The sequence below is a fragment of the Crotalus tigris genome, unplaced genomic scaffold, assembly GCF_016545835.1.
Source record: "Crotalus tigris isolate CLP2741 ecotype Arizona unplaced genomic scaffold, ASM1654583v1 scf7180000018362.2422785, whole genome shotgun sequence".
In the NCBI taxonomy this organism is placed as follows: domain Eukaryota; kingdom Metazoa; phylum Chordata; class Lepidosauria; order Squamata; family Viperidae; genus Crotalus; species Crotalus tigris.
The window spans coordinates 631565-659113 of NW_024096964.1; the positions used below are offsets into that span (position 1 = coordinate 631565).

Consider the following 27549-nt stretch of genomic DNA (forward strand, 5'->3'; position numbering starts at 1 on the left):
GCTTGAGTGAACACAGACTTTTCCTTCTGCCCCCTGTTCTTGAAAGCCGATTAAAATGGCAAAATAATACTTATTGTTCCCTCTGTGTAGCTTTTCGGATTCAAAAGACAGGATGGAAATTTTGGAGTGCAAAGGGTAGCTCCTAGAGCAACTGTCCACAATTTCTTAAACCAAATGCATGTTTTCTGTGGATTGAGCTTCCCCTGTAGAGTGCAACTGCATAAAGCTGGGAAAAATGCAGCTCTTTAAAAGGACCTACATAAACCAGAAAGTGTTTCCTGAGAACCCACATGTACAGGTAGTCCCTGTCCATGATTGACCCCAAAATTTCTGTGGTTAAGCAAGACAGTTGTTAAGTGATTTTTAGCCTCATTTTACGACCTTGTCACAGTTGTTAAGTGAATCGCTGCAGATGTTAGTAACACGACTGTTAAATGAGTCGGGCTTCCCATTGGCTTTGCTTGTCAGAAGGTCACAACAGGTGATCACATGACTCCAGGACACTGCAACTGTCATAAATGTGAGTCAGTTGCCAAGCATCTGAATTTTGGGGATGCTGCAATGGTCGAAACTGTGAAAAATGGTCATAAGTCATTTTTTTCAGTGCCATTGTAACTTCGAATGATCACTAAACAAATGTGATTGTTACAATGGTTGTAAGTCAAGGACTACCTATACCAGGGGTAGGCAACCTCGGCTCTTTTATGACTCATGGACTTCAACTCCCAGAATTCCTGAGCCAGCTATGCTGGCTCAGGAATTCTGGGAGTTGAAGTCCATGAGTCATAAAAGAGCCGAGGTTACCTACCCCTGAGTCCTATACTTTGCCTTTGCATCTGAATAATCCTAGTAGCAATTTATACTAAACTAAAACCTATTTCTGTATAAGGCTATCGTTGGTTTGGAGAGTCTATCTGTATAAATACTAATCAGGCACATGGTCATTTATTGACCATAGCATTGTTGTTGTTAGTTGCGAAGTTGTGTCCGACTCATCGCGACACCACGGACAACGTTCCTCCAGGCCTTTCTGTCCTCTACCATCTTCTGGAGTCCATTTAAGCTCACGCCTACTGCTTCAGTGACTCCATCCAGCCACCTCATTCTCTGTCGTCCCCTTCTTCTATTGCCCTCAATCTTTCCCAGCATTAGGCTCTTCTCCAGTGAGTCCTTCCTTTTCATTAGGTGGCCAAAGTAATTGAGCTTCAACTTCAGGATCTGGCCTTCTAAAAAGCAGTCAGGGTTGATCTCCTCTAGGACTGACCGGTTTGATCTCCTTGCAGTCCAGGGGACTCGCAGGAGTCTTCTCCAGCACCATAGTTCAAAGGCCTCAATTCTTTGGCACTCAGCCTTTCTTATGGTCTACCTTTCACAGCCATACATTGCAACTGGGAAAACCATGGCCTTGATTATACGTACTTTTGTTGGCAGGGTGATGTCTCTGCTTTTTAATATGCTGTCTAGATTTGCCATAGCTTTCCTCCCCAGGAGCAAGCATCTTTTAATTTCTTGGCTGCAGTCCCCATCTGCGGTGATCTTGGAGCCCAGGAAGATAAAATCTGTCACTACCTCCATTTCTTCCCCATCCATTTGCCAGGAATTGAGAGGGCCAGATGCCATGATCTTGGTTTTCTTAATGTTGAGTTTCAAGCCAACTTTTACATAATAATAATAGCATAATATAATCTAATTTAATAATGGGTTGATTTAGATCCTTGTATTTGGCATACTGATTTCCATCATGGTGAGCAGGGAAAAGCTACAGCTTATTCAAGAGAAAGCGAAGAGTGCTGAAGATATCTTTTCAATACTCATAGCTGAGGATATGATTGGTTTGTAGAACTTTCCACTATGGAGGGTTCTGAGCATTCCTTTATAACTGCAAAGAGTAACCAGAGGCCAAAGGTTGAATTATTTGAGTTATGATTATGCAGAGGCCTCTCCCTTATTGTCCTCCTCAATTCTTGAAATGTGCCCTGTATTATTACACTTACAACCGGTCACTTGGCAATGAGTTTGCCTAACAGCTGCAACATTTACTTAACGACTGTCACAAAAAAGGTGATAAAATCAGGTTGGTTAATTTATGACTGTCACATTAAATGACTACAGTTTATGACTGTCACAACATACAACTGTAATGGGCAGGCTCCATTACGGTTGTATGTTGAGGGCAACCTGTATCTGTTTAAAATCACCCATGTGCAGATTAACACCTGCTTTGTCACTGGAGGACTGTGAGTAAGTAGGGACTTAAGGTCTCTTACAAATGCTATTTTATGGCTAATTCTTTGATTCCTCTTGAGCGGTGGCTCAAGCATTTTATTTCAAGACATAGATAGCATTTACATAGTATTTTAGGTGGAAAGAAGACATGGCCTAGGCCAGTGATGGCAAACCTTTTAGAGACCAAGTGCCCAAACCGCAACCCAAAACCCACTTATCGCAAAGTGCCAGGGCCACATCAGCATTGTAGTGCCCTCGGGGGGGGGGCAGAGAAGTGCCTCTGAGTGCTGCCTCTGGCACGCAAAAAACGGGGGTGCAAAAATGGGCCACTGTGCTGCAAGGCTCAAAAACGGCTGCCGCCGCACCGCAGGGTACAGATACAAGGCGCTGCACCACGCAAGAACAGGGCAGGGCTAGTGAGTAGGCACTAGCCCCGCCCCATTTGCAGTGTGTGCGTGCTCACAGCCCCGTGTGCACATGCACCCATGTAAAATGCTTCCCCCTCCCTTTTCTTCCAGTCCACCAATGGTTGGTGACCTCTGCTGTAGCACCTCTACTCGAGCTTGCTAGTCGGCTGCTTCGCCTCCTTTGTGCTGGGAGGGGCTCCTGCTCTGGGTGGTGGGGACAGCCTGATGGACCTGCTTCTGGCGGTGGCGCGTGTGCCAACAAAGAGGGCTCTTGAGTGCCGCCTCTGGCACGTGTGCCATAGGTTTGCCACCACTGGCCTAGGCAGTTGTTGCAAGATCCCAAAGAATATATAAAATACAATACAATATGGACATCACAGTGTGTTCACAGTTCTGTGGCCTAATGTGTTCTGTTTTGGGATCTTAGCATGATATACAGACTTGCCTATTGTGATTTGTGAATCACGTTTTATATCTTCTGTAAACCCATCAATTTGGATTTATTCAATAAATTATAGTTAAACTGTAAAGGTAAAGATAAAGGTTTCCCCTGCCAGTGAGGGTGGTGCTTATCCCCATTTCCTAGCCGAGGGAGCCAGCGTTGTCCAAAGATGCTTCCAGGGTCATGTGGCCAGCAAGACCATATGCTGAGACATACAGAACGCTGTGGCATCTATGGAGATTCTCAGCCATCCAGATCATGGTTGTCCCAAAGGTGCTTTTTCGGGAGGTAACTGGAGTTCCTTGCTTTTCTTTGAAGACATTTCACCTCTCGTCCAAGAGGGTTCTTCAGCTGTGACTGGAAGCTAAGGCAACAAGCTTAAATAATAAGACAACTTTGGTTAGATATTAGGAAGAATTTCCTGACAAGAGTTTGACAATGGAAAGGATGCTCAGCAAATGATGATCTTGGCTTAGCTGAACCTATTTGAACAGAAATTGTATTGGCCCTTTGTTGGGGATACTTGTTGTTGTTGTTAGTTGCAAAGTCGTGTCCGACCCCTCGTGACCCCATGGACAACGTTCCTCCAGGCCTTCCTGTCCTCTACCATTTTCTGTAGTCCATTTAAGCTCACGCCTACTGCTTCAGTGACTCCATCCAGCCACCTCATTCTCTGTTGTCCCCTTCTTCTCTTGCCCTCCATCTTTCCCAGCATTAGGCTCTTCTCCGGGGAGTCCTTCCTTCTCATTAGGTGGCCAAACTACTTGAGTTTCAACTTCAGGATCTGGCCTTCTAAAGAGCAGTCGGAGTTAATCTCTTCTAGGACTGACAGGTTTGATCGCCTTGCAGTCCAGGGGACTCGCAGGAGTCTTCTCCAGCACCATAGTTCAAAGGCCTCAATTCTTTGGCACTCAGCCTTTCTTATGGTCCAGCTTTCACAGCCATACATTGCAACTGGGAAAACCACAGCCTTTTGTTGGCAGGGTGATGTCTATAATAGTGCATTCCTGCAGTTGGTTCAACAACATGGCTTTTAATCCTATGATTCTACAGTTTAACTATGGGTGTGGTGGCCTAGTAGTTAAGACACTTGACTTGTCGACAAGGAAGTCAGCAGTTCGAGACCCAAGCACCATGTGACAGGGTGAGCTCCTGTTCTTGCTCCAGCTCCTGCCAACCTAGTAATTCAAAAACATGTAAATGCAAGTAGATAAATAGATACCACTTTGGTGGGAAGGTAACAGCATTCTCCCAAAGGTGCTTTTTTAGGAGGCAAATGGACTTTCTTGTTTTTCTTTGAAGACATTTCGCTTCTCATCCAAGAAGCTTCTTCAGCTCTGACTGGATGATGGGGAATGGAAGGCTTTATATTCCTTGCAGACAGCTGGTCATTTGCCTTCTTTTAGAGAGTGGTTGAGGCCACTTGGAGGTTTACCTGTGTCTTGGCTCCACACACATTTGGACTACTTAGATAACCCTGATGACACAGGTACACCTCCAAATGGCTTCAATGACTCTCTAAAAACCTATATTTTTTTCCCTCCCAGATGCCTTTCCTTGGAAAAAAAATAAACATATTAAAAGAAGTGATCTTAGTAGGATAGTAGTGTTAATGTTCTTTATATTCCTTTTCTTAGCAGGATGAAGCTGAAAGAGGTAGACCGTACTGCCATGCAAGCATGGAGCCCTTCTCAACATCATCCCATTTACTTGGCTACAGGTAAGTTGTTGGATTTAATTTAAGGGGATCGGGTAAACATGCAGGTTGTTCCACTGGTTAATTGTTCTAACTGTCAGGAAGTTTCTCCTTAGTTCTAGATTGCTTCTGTCCTTGATTAGTTTCCATCCGTTGCTTCTTGTCCTGCCTTCAGGCGCTTTGGAGAATAGCTTGACTCCCTCTTCTTTGTGGCAACCCCTGAGATATTGGAACACTGCTATCATGTCCCCCTCGTCCTTCTCTTCATTAAACTAGACATACCCAATTCCAGCAACCGTTCTTTATATGTTTTAGCCGCCAGTCCTCCAGTTTTCTAACACTCTGTTGGGCTGGACAGATTAAACAGGACTGAATTAAATTTTTCATTCCAAACATGGACATACTTGATAATTACTGCAGTTGAAAATTACAACTGGCAAAAAGTTACAGTTATTTGATTATGTGGAAAGTGGAAATGGATGCCTAACAAACTAAAGTATTTGGAACAGACAGTAACTATCTAATTCAGATCTCCTATTTAGGACCACATGCCCTATCTTTGTATGTTGATGTCCAGTTCATCGTTTAGAGCCATTGACTTCATGAATTACTGGAGCTATTGTTCCAAAATTGAAATAACGTTTGTTTCATAAATGGGTCTTTTCTCTTGGCTGGATGGCACAAAACTCAGAACAGAGTTTTGTGCCATCCAGCCAAGAGAAAAGACCCATTTATAGTACAATCCTGTACACATGGAAGAAAACCCTGCTGTGTGTGTAAATTTCAGCCTTTTTTGCAGCATTTACCTAAGATTAAACTTGGGCCCTAAACACCAGGGGGCTATTAGCACATTAAATTCTCTTTTGGGGGGGAGGTTACAAATTTCTTTATCTAATGATATTTCAAAGATTCACCAACAATACAGTATGCTGTACAGTTACTGTATTTTCCGGCGTAATAAGGTGACCCGGCGTATAAGACGACTCCCGACTTCGGCGCCGAGTCGCATGCCTAGAAAGTCGTCTTATACGTTGGAAACTACTGTTATTTCTGTCGTATAAGACGACGGTGTATAAGACGACCCCCAACTTCGGCGCCGATTTCAACACTTTCAAAAGTCGTCTTATATGCCGGAAAATACGGTATATCCCTATCCTCCAATACCCTTGGCTTTTTCCCACTCAAAAGGGAAAAAGGAACTTGGGCTCTCTAGCCCAACCTTCTGCTTTGTGAAGAATCTGCTAAAATATTCTAAATAGATGGCTATATAGGTGATCCTCCTCCACTATTGAGCCCAAAATTTATGTTGCTAAGCAAAACATTTGCTAACTTGAGTTTTTCCCCATTTTATGGCCCTTTCTTGCCACAGTTGTTAAATGAATCGCTGCCGTTCTTAAGTAGTCACATGGTCGTTAAGCGAATCTGGCTTCCCCATTGACTTTCCTTGCCAGAAGGTCGCAAAAGGTGACATTGCAACCGTCATAATTATGAGTCAGTTGTCAAGTGTCTGGAATTTGATCACGTGACCATGGGGATGCTGCAACGGTCATAAGTGTGAAAAACGGTCATAAGTCACTTTTCCCAGTGCAGTTGTAGCTTCAAACAGTCACTAAATGAACTGTTGTAAGTCGAGGACTACCTGTATAGCCGCCTTGTCCAGAGCAGATGTCCATACATGGAAAAATGCAGCCCTTTTTCCTTTTAGGCATAAACCATAAAATCCAAAATGTGGGGTTTTTTTAATTCAAGCACAGATACTGAAAACCGGCTGATCTGCCCACAGAAAAGTTGGACATACAATGTGTCGCTTATCCTAGTCATAAACAGCCAAAGGGTTATTCTTTAGAAGAAGACAAGTTTTTAAGCAGACCTGCAGAACCACATTAGTTTAAGGTTCTGAATTACATTGGAATTCGCAGGTGCCCTTTTTATAATGTCAGTATTAAGTTAATTAGATTTTATCTTCCTGGGCTCCAAGATCACCACAGATGGGGATTGCAGCCAAGAAATTAAAAGGCGTTTGCTCCTGGGAACGAAAGCTATGGCAAATCTAGACAGCATACTAAAAAGCAGAGACATCACCCTGCCAACAAAAGAACGTATAGTCAAGGCTGTGGTTTTCCCAGTTGCAATGTATGGCTGTGAAAGTTGGACTGTAAGAAAGGCTAAGCGCCAAAGAATTGAGGCCTTTGAACTATGGTGCTGGAGAAGACTCCTGCGAGTCCCCTGGACTGCAAGGTGATCAAACCGATCAGTCCTAGAGGAGATCAACCCCGACTGCTCTTTAGAAGGCCAGATCCTAAAGTTGAAACTCAAATATTTTGGCCACCTAATGAGAAGGAAGGACTCCCTGGAGAAGGGCCTAATGCTGGGAAAGATTGAGGGCAAGAGAAGAAGGGGACGACAGAAAATGAGGTGGCTGGATGGAGTCACTGAAGCAGTAGGCGTGAGCTTAAATGGACTCCAGAAGATGGTAGAGGACAGGAAGACCTGGAGGAACGTTGTCCATGGGGTTGCGATGGGTCGGACACGACTTCGCAACTAACAACAACATTAAGTGAATGAATGTGTCTTTCTTGCAGGTACCTCTGCTCAGCAGTGTGATGCCACTTTCAGTACCAATGCTTCCCTAGAAATATTTGAACTTGATTTGACAGACCCAGCACTGGATATGAAGTCCTGTGCCACTTTCTCCTCCCCTCATAGGTAAGTCCTGGGTTTTTTAAAGATTTATTTCTGCTTTTGAGAATTGCAGCGCACCATGGAAAGAGAAAGGGTGGCACGATGGCCCAGCAATTAAAAGGCTGGGCATGTCAGCTGGAAAAGTTCAAGACCCGAGCTCCATGCAACGGGGTAAGCTCCTGTCCTTGCCCCAGCTGCTGCCAGTCTAGCAGTTCGAAAGCATGCAAATGCGAGTAGATAAATAGGTACCACTTTGATGGGAAGGATACATCATGCTGACCCTGTGACTGTGGAAATGTCTTCAGACAGTGCTGGCTCTGGCCTTGAAACAGAGATGAACACCTCCCCTTAGGATTAACAGCGACTATCAGGAATAGGGTAAAATCCGAGGGACTTCTTTACCTTTTTTTTTTTTTTTAATAGAAAGGGAAATGTCAGAGTATGGACGGCAATTAAAAGCTGCATCCGTTTTTCGGTGTTTTTGTAGTTTCAAACAGTCATTAAACAAATGATTGTAAGCCGAGGACCACCTGTGTATATTTTTATTTTTAATGTTTTGAGTCGCCTTGTGGTGAGGTGGGCAGGAAATAAACTTGATACATAACTACCTATTCTGTACTGGCGGGGCCTGGGAGATGGGAGTGGAGAAGGAAGATGCAAGAATTATGCAACAAGTGCAGGTTTCTTAGATTTCAGGATGCCTGGATTTAGGCAGCAGAAAGTAAGGCTCTGCCAACTGTCCCAACTTGGTCAGTTAGAAAAGAAAAACTCTCTGATCCATTATTAGCGAAAGTACACTCTACTAAAGCCAAGTGGTTACAGAAGAAGCAAAGCTAGATCTGGGATTTTCACGCAGGAAGCATATAGTTAACTTTTTCCTTGTTCTCACCTTCCCCCTGGTTATCTGTGAGTGTCCAATTAGGTCAGGGGTAGGCAACCTTGGCTCTTTTATGACTTGTGGACTTCAACTCCCAGAATTCCTGAGCCAGCTATGCTGAGGGGAAAGGGAGAGGTTTCCAAGCTGAGCCATGCTGGCTCAGGAATTCTGGGAGTGGAAGTCCAGGAGTCATAAAAGAGCCAAGGTTGCCTACCCCTGAATTAGGTGCTAACAAATTGTTTGGGTAACAGTCCCTATGTTCCTGGGCTGGATGGTTTTGCATTCCATAATGTGACCCTAAGGTGGCCGGCAGCTCCCACATTCCTCTCATGCTAACCTGCCAACTCCTTATCTCCCACCCCACAATCCCTCCTCCCGTTAAGTATGTCAGGCTGACAGCAAGCAATGCATGGCATATGCGCTAGCTTCATCTGCCTTTTCAATCACTCAGCTGACTTCACAGGTCACACCAAGCCATACTATGTTGAACAAGCCATCGTGGTCTTCTTGACTAGCCCTGGGCACTGGTTTAAAGCTATTGAACCTGGAATTGTCTACTGGGTGCATTTAATTAACAGGAAGAATTCTACTGATCTTTTTAGTGAAATTGGTCTCGGCTTTTGATGTCAGTTCTGAGAATATCAGTAAATGGAGTTCTGCTTACCTCTAAACCAACATTTTACTGAAGCCTTGAACCCTGGTTCTTCTGTACAGTCCTTATCACCAGAGGCATCTTGATTTTAAGTGTTGTTTGCGCTTTTTTACACAAATAGATCAATCTTTTCCTCTTCAAACATCTCAAAGCAGGGGTCTTCAAACTTGGCCCTTTGATGACTTTGGATTTCAACTCCCAGAATTCCTCAGCCAGGCACGCTGGCTGAGGAATTCTGGGAGTTGAAGTCCACAAGTCATAAAAGGGCCAAGTTTGAAGAGCCCTGTCTTAAAGCAAACAAAATGCCCAATTTTTTGAAAACTAAAAAGTAGATAGGTGAAGAATTTGTATCCTTTGCTTGTTGCTGATCTACGGTTCACAGTACACCATGCTGTTGACCTGAAGCACAGCTTGAGGGCCCCAAGTTCCTCAGCTCAGTCTAAAGTTTTTAAATAAATTAGATGCCCTCCAGTCAGACTTGACTCTTAATGGCTGCCTAGATGTCAATAGTATTGGAGGTGGTTTTGCCTTGCCTTCTTCCTAATCTGGGGGAGAGGAACTGACCCAAACTCACCCAGCTGATTTCATGTCTAAAGCAGGACTAGAATTCACAGTCTTCATAGGTTTTAGTCCGGTGCTTAATCAAACTGACTTTCTTTTACCTAATATAGGATGCTATCATCCAATCTGTTTGTTTCATGTTCCAGTGAAAATAATATCACCTCTCAGAAGAATGGAAGAAAGCTGATAGGGGGAAAAAATTTCTCAATGACTTTTATCCATGTGTTCTTGACATTGTCTTGCAGGTATCACAAATTGATCTGGAGTCCTCACACAACAATATCCGATGGGACTCTTTCAGGGGTTCTTATTGCTGGTGGCGAAAATGGGAATATAATTTTGTATGATCCAGCTAAGATATTAGCTGGTGAAACCGAAGTCATGATTGCTCAGAACGACAAGCATACGGGACCTGTAAGAGCTCTGGATGTTAATCTATTCCAGGTTAGATTTTCCTTATGTCTTTTCATAGTGTCTTCAAAACATTTCAGATCAAACTTCCCCATTCTGGTTCCCAGGGGCCTGCAACCTTGACAACTTTAAAGACTTGTGGACTTCAGCTCCCAGAATTCCTCAGCCAGCTATGCTGGCTGAGGAATTCTGAGAGCTGAAGTCCACAAGTCTTAAAGTTGTCATGTTGCAAGCTCCTGCAAGTTCCCTCCAAATTTGATAGATCGTAGATTCCAGCTGTTCCCGAGCCATCATGGTCACTTTTTTGTGAGATGGGCAACCAAATAAATTTGGTAAATTAATTAAAACTCATGGGCATTCGCTTCCTCGAAAAAGGTGCTTTTAATGCAGTTTAATTTTTAGCATTTGCTTTATGTTACAGACAAATCTAGTAGCTTCTGGTGCAAATGAGTCGGAGATCTACATCTGGGATTTAAATAACTTTGCAACGCCAATGACGCCGGGAACCAAGACTCAGGTATGGGGTTTATATAATGTCTGCGAGGGCTATGAAAATCACTGGATCAGTGGGGTGAAGTCTCTGGAGATTGTGTTGCACTTATGCTAGGCACAGTTGTATTTTCCTTACCTCTCTGGTGATTTGCCTTGTCTCTAGATTTAGTGGGTGCCCAGTGTTGACTTTTCAAATAAAGAAAATACATTTGATTTCTCCCACGGTGTATGAATGTTCTAAAATGCCCAAACATTCTTAGGTGTTTGCAGGTTATTCTAGAAAAACTGGTTAAAAACAAATAAGATACCACTGAGTCAGAGAAGAATCATGTTCCTTAAAATAGCAAATACATAGCCTTGTATTTGTTGAGAGTATCCAGGTCCTGTGTGGACTCTGAAGGCACATTGGATTCTTAATACCATCTTGTAAATATGACTTGACAAGTTTGTCCCAATTATTCTTCTGTTCCATCTACTTCCTGCTTGGTGTTCTTTGCATTAAGTACTAGGAGTAGAGTAGGGTAGAGTAGAATATATGGAATAGGAATAGAAATAGAAATTAGAATAGAACAGAACAGAATAGAATAGAATAGAGCTGGAAGGGAACTTGGAGGTCTTCTAGTCCAGCCCCCTGCTCATGCAGGAGAACGTATACCATCTCAGACAAGTGACTGTCTAATTTCTTCTTAAAAACCTCCAGTGAGGGAGCGCCCACAATTTTTGGAGGCAGGCTGTTCCACTGGTTAATTGTCCTCACTGTCAGGAAGTTTCTCCTTAATTCCAGATTGCTTCTCTCTTTGATCAGTTTGCAACCATTGTTTCTCGTCCTTCCCTCTGGTGCTCTGGTGAACAACCTGCCCCCCTCTGCCTTGTGGCAGCCCCTCAGATACTGAAACACTGCTATCATGTCTCCCCTATTTCTTCTATTCTTTAGACTAGCCAAACCCAAGTCCCGTAGCTGTTCTTCGTATGTTTATGTCTCCAGGCCCCTGATCATCTTAGTTGCTCTTCTCTGATTTTTTTTCAAACATCTCAACATCTTTCCAGGAGAGAAAAAGCTAACTCGTTCATGGTGCACAGTAAGTATTAAGCTAAGGAAGGTTGCATCAATTTCCAAACTTTTTTTTCCCAAACAGCCTCCTGAAGATATCAGCTGTATTGCATGGAACAGACAAGTCCAACATATCTTGGCCTCTGCAAGCCCCAGTGGACGTGCCTCTGTGTGGGATCTCAGGAAGAACGAGCCGATCATCAAAGTCAGCGACCACAGCAATCGGGTAGCTATTCAGCTCTGGAGTTAAATTTATATCTTAAATGCATCAGATCAGGCAAAAATTAATTTGGAGGAATAATTTAGAAAGTTACAGGTAGTCCTTGATTTACAACAGGGGTCTTCAAACTTGACCCTTTTATGACTTGTGGACTTCAACTCCCAGAATTCCTCAGCCAGGCACATGTGCCTGGCTGAGGAATTCTGGGAGTTGAAGTCCACAAGTCATGAAAGGGCCAAGTTTGAAAACCCCTGATTTGCAACCACAATTGAGCCCAAAATTTACATTGCTAAGCAACACAGTTGTTAAATTGAGTTTTGCCCCATTTTACAAGCTTTTTTTTGCCACGGTTGTTAAGTAAATCACTGGAGTTGTTAAGGTAGTAACTTAACTAAATGATGGCTAAGTGAATCTGGCTTCCCCAATTGACTTTGCTTGTCAGAAGGCTGCACAAATTAATTACATGACCCCAGGGTACTGTAACTGTCATAAATATTACCCAGTTGTCAGTATTGATCACATGGGCATGGGGATGCTATTAGCCCATTAAATTCTCTTTTTCGGGGGAGGTTACAAATTTCCTTATCTAATGAGTGTTTCAAAGATTCGCCAACAGTATAGTTTGCTGTACAGTTATATCCCTATCCTCCAATACCCTTGGCTTTTTCCCACTCAAAATCCAGCTCTGGAAGGAACTTGGGTTATCTAGCCCAACGTTCTGCTTTGTGCAGAATCTGCTAAAATAGATGGATATACAGGTGGTCCTTGATTTATGACCACAATTGAGCCCAAAATTTATGTTGCGAGGCGAAACACTTGTTAAGCGAATTTTGTCCCGTTTTACTATCTTTCTTGCTCCAGTTGTTAAGTGAATCACCACAGTTGTTAAGTCAGTAACACAGTTGTTAAGTGAATCTGGCTTCCCAATTGACTTTGCTTGCCAGAAGGTTGCAAAAGGGGATCACATGACCCTAGCACATTGCGACCGTCATAAACGTGTCAGTTGTCAACCGTCTGAAATTTGATTATGTGACCATTGGGATGCTGCAACTGTCATAAATGTGAAAAAAAGTCATGAGTGATTTTTTTTCAATGCTGTTGTCACTTCAGATAGTCACTAAATGAAAAGTTTTAAGTCTTGCTGCATCGTATGAGACTTTGACATGGCAGGAATTTTATTACAACGTGTGAGGGACAATAAATAGTAAATAGGCTTCCACACTCTTCAAATGAGGTTAATTCAACAAAAGATTCTTTTTTGCCTTTATTGGATATCTCAGAGGGTTTAAAAGCAGATGGCTTGTTAATATGGTAAATGTAAAACATTTACAAAAAGGCTGATACAATGTGGGTTTCTCTTATTATTGTCCTATTTTGATTTTAAGTTTCTTAAAAGAGTGTTAGAAAGATCAGAATAGTTTAAAGACATGAACATACTTCTGAACTGAATATCAAAAATATGGAGCTTGTTTCTGTATGAGGAATTACGAATTTAGCCAACATGGAGCAGTAGGAAAGATTCCTCTTCAATGTTGGAAAAATAGTGCAACCCCAGATTACAACTCCACGATTATTAGACATGCTCAGTATTTTCTTTATGGGCTGGCTCAGTATTAGTGTAATGGAAACACTTACCAGTGTTTTCAGTGTGCTCAGATTTTAAAGCTGTGTCTGAAAATTTGGCCAAATATATTGCATAATACAGTATTTTGTTTTTTCTTTTTCCCCTTTTCTGCATATTAAAGCAACAGCAATACATGTAAAGACTTTAAAAAGGTGAAGCGTTCAATTTAGAAAATATTCAGTCAGCTGCTTGGCCAGGTTATCTTTACCGTTCATAGAGAATAAGTGCAAACTGTCCTTCATCACCAATGTAAAATAACTTGTTGTGGAAGTTACAGTTTGATACAGTGCAGATTGTGTAATCCTTACATTCTCCCCCCTCGTTTTTAAGTATTTGAGATGATCCTCTACGTCTACGTGAAGCCACATGTAGGTAGAGCACATGTTCATTTATGGTATGTGGCCAGGGTGTGTGCCTAATCACCCCATCTTACAGATTAATTTTTGGCTTGTTATGAGCCAGCTGTTTCATAAATATGCAAGGGGATTACCCTTCTGATCTCTTTGCGATTTTCACATTCTGCACGTTGATTGCTGCCCTGGCAGTTATTGCAGTCAGCATGCAGGACTACATGTTGAATATGTTTTGCTAAACAAGGAAAAGTGTTGCTGAAAATTAATAGGATGCTACAGTATCTCTAAGTAAGAGAAGCCATGTACTAACTAAAGAGAAATAGTTTTATAATGAGCAGCGTGGTGGCCTAGAGGTGGAACTCTTGCCTCACAGTCACTGCGAGTTCGATCCTACATAGTGGCAGATATTTTTCTCTCTGGGCATAAAGGAAAAAAAAATTGCTGTGAACTCCATGTAGGCGTCAGGATGGACATCCAGCCAGTAAACGCTCAGCTGCATTCAGTCACCTCGACTCCATCCCAATGCAAGGGATTACAGGGTTGTTGTTGTTGTTATTTAAAAAAATGAACACTAATTATACCATTTCAGATGCATTGCTCAGGGCTGGAATGGCATCCTGAGGTTGCCACGCAAATGGTTCTGGCTTCAGAAGATGACCGGCTACCCGTAATCCAGATGTGGGATCTAAGATTTGCATCTTCTCCTCTTCGTGTTCTTGAAAACCATGCCAGGTGCATAAAATACAGATTTGATATATGGGGATAGAACAGGGGTAGACAACCTTGGCTCTTTTATGACTCATGGACTTCAACTCCCAGAATTCCTGAGCCAACCATGCTGAGGGGAAAGGGAGAGGTTTCCAAGCTGAGCCATGCTGGCTCAGGAATTCTGGGAGTTGAAGTCCACAAGTCATAAAAGAGCCAAGGTTGCCTACCCCTGGGTTAGAAAGACTGGTGGAGATGTTAGGCCAAAATATATTGACAGATTTTCATACGGGGGGGGAGGGGTTTGGCAAAACAACGATGAAATAATATTGGAAAATAAATATACAGGATTCAAAGCAGATGATTGTAGATACATACCGTATTTTCAATCAGCATTCGGAATAAGATTTTATTTTATTTGAGAAAAGGGCCAAAAAGGGACTCTTGAGCATTTTGGTTAATTATTTTGGAGTTTTTGTTTATGACAAAAGTCCTTTTAGTTTTTATCTTTCCTCTTTCAAATTTTAATGTCCCATTGATATCGGTTACATATTTGCAATGTTTGGTTAGTTTGATAAGCATTTGGTATATATATATATATATATGTATGTATTTTACACAGAGGTATTTTGACAATTGCTTGGAGTATGGCAGATCCTGAATTACTGCTGAGCTGTGGAAAAGACTCTAAAATCCTTTGTTCCAATCCAAATACAGGAGAGGTATTTGCTTTTAAGTAACATTTAAATTTTACAAATTGAAAAATATGTCTTTTGGGTAGTGCATAAAGAGCTCATCACCTTTTCATTATTAACTTGCATCAAAGACAACTTGTGACAACCAACTTTTTAAATTTTTAGGATCCTAATGAAAAAAATAAACATTCCTCTTGTGAATATGATTTGTTCTATTCAATTTAACTCGTTTGGGTTTTTTTTTAAACTATTTGTATAACTTGAATATAATGTTTACTATGTATTTGGTGATGAGATTTTGGGTGCAGGTTGGCTTGGAAATGCTTGCATGTTACTGTTTATCTACCGAAGAGATTAATGAAACAAGGATACATAATAAAACACAGAGTTCCTTTTAAAGTCCATTAATTGTAAATACAGAGGATCCTCGACTTACAGTGGCAGTTGTTACCAGAATTTCCATTGCTAAGCAATGTTTTTGTAAAGTACACCTGCATCATTTATCAGTAGCAGACTTTGTGGTCCTGGTTGCCATTATTAACTGAATCTAATGGCTGTTAGGCAAAGTAATTTCCTCCCGGCTTCCAATAACCAAGTCAGTGGGGAAGCCAGCAGGAAATCGCAAGTCCCTGATAGCTTTTAGGCAAGAAAGGAGCTGAGGGGGAGGGTTCGGGAAGGTGCACTGTAGGGTCAGGGAGAGTATGCAAGGATGTGATGGAGAATTGGAGGTTGCGGGAGAGTATATCCTTAATTCTACATCTTGCTCAGAATATTAAGGAATGTCACTGACCAATTTTGCAGTTCTTCATTTTGGCAGCCCTAGTTGTCCTCCTTCTTTTCTTCCGATCGCAGGTGTTGTATGAGCTTCCTACCTCTACCCAGTGGTGCTTTGATGTGCAGTGGTGTCCCAGGAATCCCGCCCTTCTCTCCGCTGCTTCTTTTGATGGGAGGATCAGTGTTTACTCAATCATGGGAGGAAGCACAGACAGCCTGCGACAAAAACAAGTGGATAAGGTATCTTGTTTTTGAAAATGGGGGAAAAGGCAGGTTTTGCAGTTTATGATGAAATGCATAAAAATAAATGATCGCAATATTGGCTGTCTCAGAACTCAGTGTTCTTGGTTTCTTAATGAGACTCTACATGTCCCCCTGCCAAGGAGGAACAGATTGGATGTTGATCAGTACCAGTGGTTCTTTGGCTGTGTTCATTTCACTCTCTAATCTGCTATTTCTCAACCCTGGCAACTTTAAGATATATGGACTTCCAATTCTCAGAATTCTCCAGTCAGCCATGCTGGCTGGGGAATTCTGAGACTTGAAGTCCCAGACCTCTTAAAAGTTGCCAAGGTTCAGAGAGATTGTTCTAATCCCTTTAAAATTCCTTACTTATAATCCTTTGATTTTAAAAACAATAGTAGAAAGCACATTTGATAAATGGTGATCAGATTCAGACCTAAAGGTTTGCCCTGGAATTGGATTGAGCTAAAGAACAAGGATGTCATGGTTCCGACAGATGAAACTTTTCAAAGAACTTTTGAGGCATTGTTTACTTTAAAGAATCTTTATTTGAGCAGCATAGATTTGGCACATACATAAGCGAAGCCAAAATCTGGATTCCCCTCCCCTTGGCATGTAATATCAAACACAATTCCCTCCTCTAATTAACTATCATAAATCACATTCTCCAATTAGTTTGAAATGTAGGCTTTCCCTCCTTTACTCCAACCCGCCATTTCTTCTCATCTCTTATTTCAAGCTCTGAATTCACACACTAGTACAGCTTTGCTGGCTGAGGAATTCTGGGAGTTGAAGTCCACAAGTCTTAAAGTTGCCAAGGTTGAGAACACCTGCACTAGTACAATATTGCTATGTCTAACTCCCATCACTTTCCTCCTCCCCCAGCATCATCTAATTCTAAGAGTAGAAGAAAGAAAAAGGCTGCATCTTCATATGTTGTCAAAGCAAGACCATCCAATGTTAGCAGTGTTGACAAAGGAATTGTTTTCTCTTTCTCTTCTGTTTTCAAAAGCTCTCCTCATCTTTTGGCAATCTTGATCCCTTTGGAACGGGGCAACCCCTTCCTCCATTGCAGCTGCCACAACAGAGCATCCCACAGAGCACAGTTCTGCCTCTGAAGAAACCACCCAAGTGGATTCGCCGACCAGTGGGAGCATCTTTCTCCGTAAGTCTCTGCTGTTTAAATAAAAAGAAGAGACTTGTTACTTAGAGAGTACTAAGTTTTCTGCAGGATGCTTCATAGAAATCTGTGGTTTTATATTAGAGAAACCCTTGTGTAGCATAAGGCCTCCAGGCAGAAGAATTCTTTAAAAATTTATTTATCCAATGCCAAGACCACCTAATTGCTTGACACTCTGGGCAGTTTAAAGATAAAAAAAAGAAAAGCAATGCATATTAAAAAACAAAGTTAAAGCCAGGTACCTATTACCATATCTGGTGGTCATGCCCTAAAGCTAAAAGATGTTGGTCAAAAATACACTTACGGTTGGAGAAAATGACCAAAAAACAAATAGATTTTAAGTCAGAATTATTTTTGTTAGGAATAATAGGAGCAAATTATAAAGACTGTATATATTTAATTTTACGTGTATTAACTGCAGCAAGAATTGCATTGGCCCAATATTGGGAAAATGAAAATTTACCAACTGAAGAAGAACTAATTAAGGAAATTTTAGAGTGTGCAGAAATGGATAGACTGACTTTAAAGATAAAAGAGAAAGAAGACTCAGTGTATTTTAGAACATGGGATAATTTCTATCCATGGCTAGAAAAACAAGTTAGAGAGAAAGGAATGTGATGTGTAACATTGAATATATACTAGTAAGAGGAAAACTATCAAGCAATTAATTAACATGTTGTTTATGATAATTACTCTTTTTAAATACATGAACCCAGACAACATGCTGTTTGCTAAATATTAAGATTGTTATTTTAAAAAATCTTGACCCCACCCTATTCCTAATCCTATAAAAATTAATAATATATATATATATATAAAACAAAGTTCATGGCTGACCAGGAGAACAAAGCAGAGTGTCATAAACCAAATATAGTACAGGAAACCCTTGAATTACAACCATTTGTTTAGTGACCGTTCAAAGTTACAGTGGCATTGTAAGGTCATGTGGCACTGGGGTCATGTGATTGCCATTTGCAACCTTTGCAACCAGCTTTCAACAATCAAGACTCGATGGGGGAAGCCTGATTCACTTAATGACTACATGGTTCACTTAGCGGCTGCGACGATTTGCTTAACAACTGTGGCAAACAAGGTGATAAAATCAGGCGTGATTCTCTAAATCACCTTGGTCCCAAGTGTCGTAAATCAAGGATTACCTTATAGCAATAGCACTTAGACTTATATACTGCTTCACGGTGTTTTACAGCCCTCTCTAAGGGGTTTACAGAGTCAGCCTATTGACCCCCAACAATTTGGCTCCTCATTTTACCGAACTCGGAAGAATGGAAGGCCGAGTCAACCCTGAGCCGGTGAGACTTGAACTGCCAAACTGCTGGCAGCTGGCAGTCAGCAGAAGTAGTCTGCAGTACTGCATTCTAACTACTGTGCCACCATGGCTCTTATAACTAAAGGGGTCTCCAAACACAGAATCAATGGGGTACCACAGATGCTTTTCAAAAGGCAACTGGACTTTGTTTTTTTCTGGAAGATGTTTTGAAAAGCACCTTTAAGATAACCTTGACCTGGATCACTGAGAATTTCCATAGACAATCTGTAGAGGATATCCTTCATTTTTGCATTTGGTATAAACCTCCAAGAATGCCTTATTTCTGGTTAATAATAAACAGGAAACCCACCTTTTAATGTCACCTTTTTATCACAAGGACAGACAAATACATTACCGTACTTGTAGCATAATTAAGGAGCTAACAGCAACTACACGAAACATTTATGATTTACATTTTGCCTTAATTGTTCACTATTGTTGAATTCATGGTTATATTTTTCAGGAATGGCTTTTATTTTAGATTTGTTTGAATTCAACATTTATGTGTTAATAATTGATGTTGTATGGCCTAAAAGGAGAGTTGGCCTCCTAAACAAAAATATATTTTCAAAAGTTTGTGGCTGACAAATAGTTAAAGGAAGATTAATATAGCTATTTTAAGCTCTTTAGTTCTCATCAGCTACAGCTGCCTAACATGCAAGCTGCCCAGCTTTGAATCCCAGAGGGGTAAGACTAGCTGATGGGAGCTAACGAGCTTGAAATAGCTATACTAGTCTCCCTTTAACTATTTGTCAGCCCAAAATTTTAAATTTACGCTTATCACAGTAGTGACGTCCGCCTGCAAAATGCTCCTAGACTGGAGCAAAATGCAGAACAGATTGCTTTGTATTTGGTAGACCGGGTGTTCCACCCAACATTGTGTGTGTGTGCGTGTGTGCGTGTGTGTGTGTGTGTATATATATATGTAGTATTCACAAGTATTTTTCATATTGTCAATTTCTTGTGATGCAAATTGTTTCAATTCCCATAACTCATGTTGAGAACCCAAAAGTGCTTGCTTTAAGATTATCTAATTCAGGGATAGGTAACCTTGGCTTTTTTATGACTCATGGACTTCAACTCCCAGAATTCCTGAGCCAGCCATGCTGGCTCAGGAATTCTGGGAGTTGAAGTCCATGAATCATAAAAGAGCCAAGGTTGCCTACCCCAACCTAGTTGTATGGCTATGTGTGGGTAACAGTGCCACTGATTGCTTGAATTCCAGTTTGGAGGGAGATTGGTCACGTTTGAGGACAGCAAGACTCAACAGCAAGGAGAACATCCCCAACAGCACTACCACGTCTACATCAGTCAAGTTGTCACTGAGAAGGAATTCTTGAACCGGTCCAACCAGCTGCAAGAAGCTGTTCAGGCCGAAGCCTTCATCAGCTACTGTCAGAAGAAAATCGATGCAGCCAGAAATGACTTTGAGAAGAATGTGTGGTCATTCCTCAAGGTGATTTTCAGGGTTGATTGCATACAGAATCTCTCACTCACTTTAAAAACAAGAGGCATGCAGTAGTCAGATCCAGAATGGGAAATATTTTTGGATCCGGCATTGGGCCCCCGAATACGTAAGTCCTCAGGTTATGACCAGTTGCTTTCACAAGCATTCTGAGTTACAACAGACCTATTTTGGATCTACTTACGACCCAGATTCAAAATTCCAGTGCTCACCCCACCCCTTAAAGGAGGCACGTGAACAAACTTCGACTGCTCAGCAACTTTGCTGCATTTATTGCCGTTTGCAACATCTCGTTGTCATGTGACTATGTTTTATGATGGTTTTGCCAAGAACTGGACCTCACTTTTAGTTTTTGGCTAAAACTATGCCCATAGCAAACCATTGGTCCACTTAATAACTGCAATGTTCATTTAATGACTGCTCAAAAAATGGTTATAAAATTGAGTGGATCGTGTGCCTGGCCTGTTTTTACAACTTTCATAGCTCACAGCTGCAGTGAGCAGGCTCCACGACAGTCATAAGTCGAGGATTACCTGTAGTGAAAGTGTCCATGCTGGACCAGCCACAACTTCATCCACTTGATAATCACATGCTACCAAGTAAGATGATGAATCAAAAGATAAAGTTATATTGTCCTTGCTATACTCGACTAGAGATTTATGAAGTGTTCAAAAGCAGTGGTTCACATCCCAGAATAGTACATTAAAAGCACTTCCTTTTGAATCATTAAAGCCGCCGTGTCATTTGCGAGTTTGGGTGGCTGCTTCAGAATCTGCTCTTCGTTGTCTTGGCATGCAGAGTCCTGCTTCAATGAGAAAAAGGCATTCACAGACTGCCAAAAATCATTTTGAAGCAGCCATGCAAATCCCGGAGATGACAAATAGCTGCTTAGTGATTTGAGAAGAGGTGATTTATGCATGCCTCTGCAAATTGTAAAGCAACAGACCTTCACTTCCTATTTGTTGACGGTTCTGACAAGGTGGAGGCAGTTCTTAATGATCTACCTGTGTGGAGAGAAGTAGATCGTGTAGGATGGGGCTTACAAGACAGCAGTTTTGGGGGGACGATGTTGGTTTTCTGAGGACTTTCAGAAGGACCAATATTTCTAAAAATCAGCCCCCTAAGCAGTCCATCTGGCCAGCTCACAGTAATCTTCCCCCAGATAGTTTCCATCTCCTGGAAAATGGGTTGATCCCTAGAAATAATAGATCTTGAAAAGATGGCATTTTGCTGAGTTAACCTATGAAACTACTCTTCTTTCAGGAAGAAGAATAAATGAAGGCAGAAAGAAAATAAATCCAGTTTGCCGTCATTTTCCTACCATTTTCCCCCATGTAGAGCTAGAACAGAACAGAACAGAACAGAATAGAATAGAACAGAACAGAATAGAATAGAATAGAATAGAATAGAATAGAATAGAATAGAATAGAATATAGAATAAAATATAGAACAGGAATAGAATAGAATATAGAATAAAATATAGAACAGGAATAGAATAGAATAGAATAGAATAGAATAGAATAGAATAGAATAGAATAGAATAGAATAGAATAACAGAGTTGGAAGGGACCTTGGAGGTCTTCTAGACCAACCCCCTGCTTAGGCAGGAAACCCCTCCAGGGGTCCCCAACCCCCATTCCGTGGACCAGGACCACCAACTGGTCTGCACAAACAAGCAAATCCCCATCCGTAGGATAGAGGCAGCACACACAACCACACACTCTCCGGTCCGCAGAAAATTTATTTTTATTTATTTTATTTATGAGACTTATATACCGCTTTAAGTGCAAGCACTCCCTAAGCGGTGTACACCAGTAAGCAATGTATATATACATTTACATTGCCCCCAACAATCTGGGTCCTCATTTTACCTATCCCGGAAGGATGGAGGGCTGAGTCAACCTTGAGCCGGTGAGATTTGAACCGCTGACCTGCTGAACACAGTCAGCTAAAGTGGCCTGCAGTACTGCACTCTAACTGCTGCGCCACCTCGGTTTCTCCACGGAACCGGTCCCTGGTGCCCAAAAGGTTGGGGACCTCTGCCCTATACCATTTCAGACAAATGGTTGTCCAATCTCTTCTTAAAATCTTCCAGTGTTGGAGCAACTTCTGGAGGCAAAAGGTTCCACCAATTAATTGTTCTAACAGTCAGGAAATACCTCCTTAGTTCTAGGTTGCTTCTCTCTTTGGTTAGTTTCCATCCATTGCTTCTTGTCCTGCCTTCAGGTGCTTTCGTGAATAGCTTGACTCCCTCTTCTTTGTGGGAGGCCCTGAGATACTGGAACACTGCTATCATGTCACCCCTAGTCCTTCTTTTCATTAAACTAGACATACCCAATTCCAGCAGCCGTTCCTTATAACTGATTTTGTTGCCCTCTGTCAAGGTGTCATTTAAAATTTACCATACTGTACACTAAGTGTTTGGCAAAGAGGCATTTTGTACTGCGGATGCAATGAGAAACTAGCCGCTCTCTCAAATGCCTTTTCTGGTGTGTTTGTTTTTTTGAAGGTGCATTTTGAGGAAGACTCGCGTGCCAAATATCTGGAACTCTTGGGGTACAAAAAGGATGGTTTGGGACAGAAGGTAAATATTGCTATATTGCACTTTTTAAGAACTACATTAGAAGCATTTATTAATTGCCTTTTGGGTTTGGTTTGAAAGAAATCATGGGGAAAATAGATATGGCAAGAACTAGCCTAATCTTTCACCTCTCGATAATTGTAAAGAGCCTGTTCTCTGATTAGTAAAGTGCTCAGGAATTACTAGGAATTAATGAAATTAACTAATTATGAAATGCCTAATAAATTGCTTGAAATATCATCCCTTTTTTTGCTGATAGTTTCTTAGTCTAAAGCAGCCTTTCCCCAACCTTTTTTAGCCTGAAAGAACTCTTGAAATAATTTTGGGGCTTAGGATATCTCTGGCTAAAAATTGCAAAGCATACAAAAACTTCACAATACAAGTCATGTCTAGCCTACACAATCCATATTTTTCAGCATTTACAACAGCAGCAAAACAACATGTGCGCACCTGAGTTGCACCGCGTAAACGTTCCCACTGCTGCTAATGCCAGGACTATGCAGTGCACTCAGCTCAAAAAACATGGTTTGATGGTTTTTTGGTTTCAATCACCATTTCTTGTGGACCCAAGTCGAAAAAAACTAGTCTTTATTATTCAAAGACATCACAAAGTGGTTTTTGCTTGATTATATCATTCATCTGGGTCAACTAACTTACAAAGATAGATGGATGATCAGGGAAGGAAAAAAAATCATGGCGGTTTTAGTATTGCTTTTGTTGTTTCAGTGTTATCGCTCAAGATCTGACTTAGATAAATTGAAAATATTTAATTTTTTTGCCTGTTTTTTTAAGAAGTTAAAAATTGGCTTTATTCTCCAAAATGAATGTTACACCGCTTGTTTTATTTCCTTAGAGTTCTTCAACTCTTGCTAAGGAGAGTCCTCGGGGCAAAGATCAAGATGAGGTAAAAAAAAACAAAAAAAAACAGTCCAGTACAACTTGTTTTTTAATTTGATGAAGGTTGGAAAGTAGCATTCTCTTTGACTTTGTGGCAAACCAGTGCTTATATAGTGAAAAAACTTAAAATCCTGTCAGTGCAACACCCATTAAGAGAAAACACTGATCTCTTCTAAAGGATGTGTGAAAGACCCAGTATTCATTGCAATTTGTTAGTTTTACCCTAAACTATGATTTCACACACTGGGTACATACAGGTCCATCCACAATGTGAATCATTTCAAAGGATTACAAAGCTATAATTTTTATTGCTCGTCCTGTGCAGAAGCTAAATGTTGTCTCAAGTTGAGCTGGGCATCCTCTTGCTATTCTCCCTTGTACACTTCTCTAAATCCTAATTTGACTCCTAATTTTAACCCAAAGTATTTCCTCCTCATTCCTCTGCAGCCATAGTCTATCTTTCTCCTTTTCTTCTTTTACTCCTTATTTATGGCGTGTTTTCTCTTCCTACAGAGTTATTTGATTTTGATTTTTTTTTTGCTTTGTAATTATCTTATTTTTTTCCTTTTATACATGATGGGTAGGTAGATAGATTAGATTGTATGCTTATTTTAGATTATCTTTATCTCAATTTCAACACTGTTTCTCTCCTGGAAGCATGCATGCATAATAGGGCCTGCTAAATGGTTAAGAAATCCATCAGTAACTCTGCATAATGAGAACAGAGTTGAAAAATGAATTTTGGAATAGCTAAATAAATATGTGAAACAAAGCAGAAGGAATTTTATTATCCAGTACAAGGAAAGGTGTATTCAGGTTTTCTTTGAAACAAGTGTCTGTTGCACCCTTTCAAAAGATTCAGGAAAGACCCCAAGGTCAAACCTCTGAAAGTGAAGGGGATGTCCCAAAAAAGAGTTAGTGATGGATTTCTTAACCACTTAGCAGACCCTATTAAGATCTACTAAGTTCTTTAATCCAGTCTGTGTGGTCAAGCCCAAATTTGTCTCACTATGAAAAAAGGCTCCTTCGACCTGGCACTGGGTAAATACGCTAGACTACAATTCCCTTCATATACATGCATGTTAGGGGAGCTGTAGTATGACATGTCTGTAAGGTGCCAAGTAGGCAAAAGATGTTCTAGAACAGTGGTTCTTAAACTGGAGGTAATTACTCCCAAATAGGAGGTGCCGGTGGCTCAGTTAGTAGGAGATGATTTCTGCTCCAGCGGTTCGAGTCCAAGCACTGCGTGGCAGGGTGAGCTCCTGTCACTCGCCTCCGCTTCTGTCCCCCTAACAGTTTGAAAGTATGTTCTGTGCAAGTAGATAGAGGGGTACCACTTCGGTGGGGAGACGAGCTGGTGCTCTGTGCAGGCAATCAGATTCCTGATAGCTCTGAACCTTCCCAGTTGCAGCGCCTATTTGTGAGGCAGCTCCGGGAAGGGAGGCAGCCTTGGGTGATGCTGCAGAAAGAGCCACTCCTCTTTCTCTCTGGGACGAAGACAGCTCGCCCTCCTGTGGCACACCTTGGAAACGCACAAGCGTGTCCTATAACAGGGCCGGTATCTTGGCAAGCCAAACCACTACTCTGCACTAGCATTGTGGGTCTCCTGGCTAATATAACAGTGCCATAAATAATAATAATAATAACAACAACAACCCCCCAAGGAGAATATTTGGAGATATCCTGGGGGCAATGGAACATTTTGTAATTGCTTGTTTGTGAACTGAGGACCCAGTTTGGGGACTGCTTTTGTGGAGATATTTGTGTAAAATAACAGAGTCTGTTTTTTTGTGGATTTGTGCATTCAAGATAAGGAAAAGGAGTAATTGGGCCAAACAGTTTAAGAATCATTGTTCCAGAGGATTTTACACAAGCCGGAACAGATAGTCCTCAACTTAACTGCAGTTCATTTAGTGACCATTCCAAATTACAACGGCACTGAAAAAAGTGACTTATGACCATTTTTCACACTTTGGATCATTGCAGCATCCCCCGTGTCAAAATTCGGATTTTGCCAATTTGGATTTTGTCCATGTTTATGACTGTTGCAATATCCTGGGGTCACATGATCCCCTTTGGCGCCCTTCTGACAACCAAAGTCAAATGGGGAAGCCGGATTCACTTAATAGTCATGTTACCAACTTAAGAACTGCAGTGATTCACTTAACAGCTGGAGCAAGAAAGGTCGTAAAATGGGGTAAAACTCACTGAACAAATGTCTCACTTAGCAACAGAAATGTTGGGCTCAGTTGTGATCATAAGCCGAGGACTATCTGTATCGTTTTATTTTAGTCTCTAATTTCAAGAACCTCGAGATTTTCTGCCACTGAGGAAAATGCCTGCGTGGCAATGCTTCTCCATAGTGACAGGTCTTCTGAAACTCCTGTACACAAATATGTCTTCTTTCTGTCAGTTCTTGTAGAAAGTGTATTACTTTTTTAAAATCTGTATGACCAAGAAGTCTAAAAATGCTTGCAAATAAATAAATTAAAAACAGACCAGTGTAAAAGGTCATACAAGTTCTGCCGAACTTTCAGAATGCCGAAATTACATTTTACTCCACTACCCCGTTGTCTTCTTTCCTTTCAAACTAAGTTTTGTATTCGTGACTCAAAATCATCAAGTTTCTTGTCCCTAACTCTGGCTTCTGCAACTCTGCTTCACCTTGCTCCTTTATTGGTGTGGGTTGAAGGTTTTCTGTTATATCTTAACAAGCAGTAGATATTTTGATTCTTCAGAAAGAGAAATGTTAAAAGCAAAAAAAATAGGATTCTTCTCCTTGCTATAACTCTAGGTCAGGGGTAGGAAACCTTGGCTCTTTTATGGCTCATGGACTTCAACTCCCAGAATTCCTGAGTCAGCGTGGCTCAGTTTGGAAACCTCTCCCTTTCCCCTCAGCATGGCTGGCTCAGGAATTCTGGAAATTGAAGTCCACAAGCCATAAAAGAGCCAAGGTTGCCTACCTCTGGCCTAGGCCTTGGCCGCTTTATGGCTCATGGACTTCAACTCCCAGAATTCCTGAGCCAGCCATGCTGAGGGGAAAGGGAGAGGTTTCCAAGCTGAGCCAAGGTGTTTCAGGAATTCTGGGACTTGAAGTCCACGAGTCATGAAAGAGCCAAGGTTGTCTATCCTCGCTCTAGGTTTACTAATATTACACCTTTTGGAGGAATCTTGGGGCTATCTGGGGCTATTTGCAGTGGTTAAGGAGTTGGTTTCTTTGCTTTAATCTTTGAAACGTCCTCTTCATATCTGTGGGAAAGGCTCACGAGGAACCTGGACAGCCTGCACAACCTGATGGTGGAGAGGGTCTAACTGCTAAGGACCAGCTGTTGGCAGAGGTATTCATCCCCTTTTGTGCTAAACGTGCAAACTGACTTGCATTTGTAGTAAATGTGAGTGATTTTGCACTGATTCCCAACCAACCTTTTTGCTGATGTGTTGTACCTGTGGCCTCATGTCAATACATATAGTCCTCGACTTAGAAAAATTCATTTAGTGACCATTCAAATTTACAATGGCGCTGAAAAAAGTGACTTATGACCGTTTTTCACACTGAACCACTGAAGCATCCCCACGGTCATGTAATCAAAATTCAGACTTTGGCAACTGACTCATATTTATGACCGTTGCACCTGTTCCCGGGTCATGTGATCCCCTTTTGCAACCTTCTGACAAGCAAAGTCAATGGGGAAGCCGGATTCGCTTAACAACCATGTTACTAACTTAGCAGCTGCAGCGATTTACTTAACAATGGTGGCAAGAAAGGTTGTAAAACGGGGAAAAATTCACTTAGCAACTATCTCACCTAGCAACAGAAATTTTGGGGCTGAATTGACCTAAGTCGAGGACTACCTTTAATTTAACAGATGTTGTCATGTTATATAGAGATAAATGCCAGCAAGAGAGGGTGACTGAGTAGGAGAATGTCCTTAAGAACTGAGCAAGGCCGTATGTTCTGTACACCAGGGGTCCCCAACCCCCGGTCCAT

The 27549-nt window shown here is 41.4% G+C and overlaps 1 protein-coding gene across 8 annotated transcripts in view; it reads left to right on the forward strand.

The window, feature by feature from the left end:
* Positions 1–27549, forward strand: part of SEC31A (SEC31 homolog A, COPII coat complex component) — a 65779-nt gene that overhangs the window by 1627 nt on the left and 36603 nt on the right. For 6 of the 8 annotated variants that reach the window (XM_039350852.1, XM_039350854.1, XM_039350859.1 and 3 more), the window contains exons 2-14: positions 4713–4795; positions 7354–7477; positions 9789–9987; positions 10376–10471; positions 11583–11723; positions 14284–14426; positions 15022–15121; positions 15947–16108; positions 17124–17276; positions 19844–20074; positions 22593–22667; positions 23518–23568; positions 26822–26899. In XM_039350852.1, coding sequence (XP_039206786.1) covers positions 4717–4795; positions 7354–7477; positions 9789–9987; positions 10376–10471; positions 11583–11723; positions 14284–14426; positions 15022–15121; positions 15947–16108; positions 17124–17276; positions 19844–20074; positions 22593–22667; positions 23518–23568; positions 26822–26899 — 1632 coding nt within the window. In that variant the 5' untranslated portion in view covers positions 4713–4716. The remainder of the gene's footprint in view (positions 1–4712; positions 4796–7353; positions 7478–9788; positions 9988–10375; positions 10472–11582; positions 11724–14283; positions 14427–15021; positions 15122–15946; positions 16109–17123; positions 17277–19843; positions 20075–22592; positions 22668–23517; positions 23569–26821; positions 26900–27549) is intronic. The other 2 variants (XM_039350853.1, XM_039350855.1) reach the window with 2 other exon arrangements.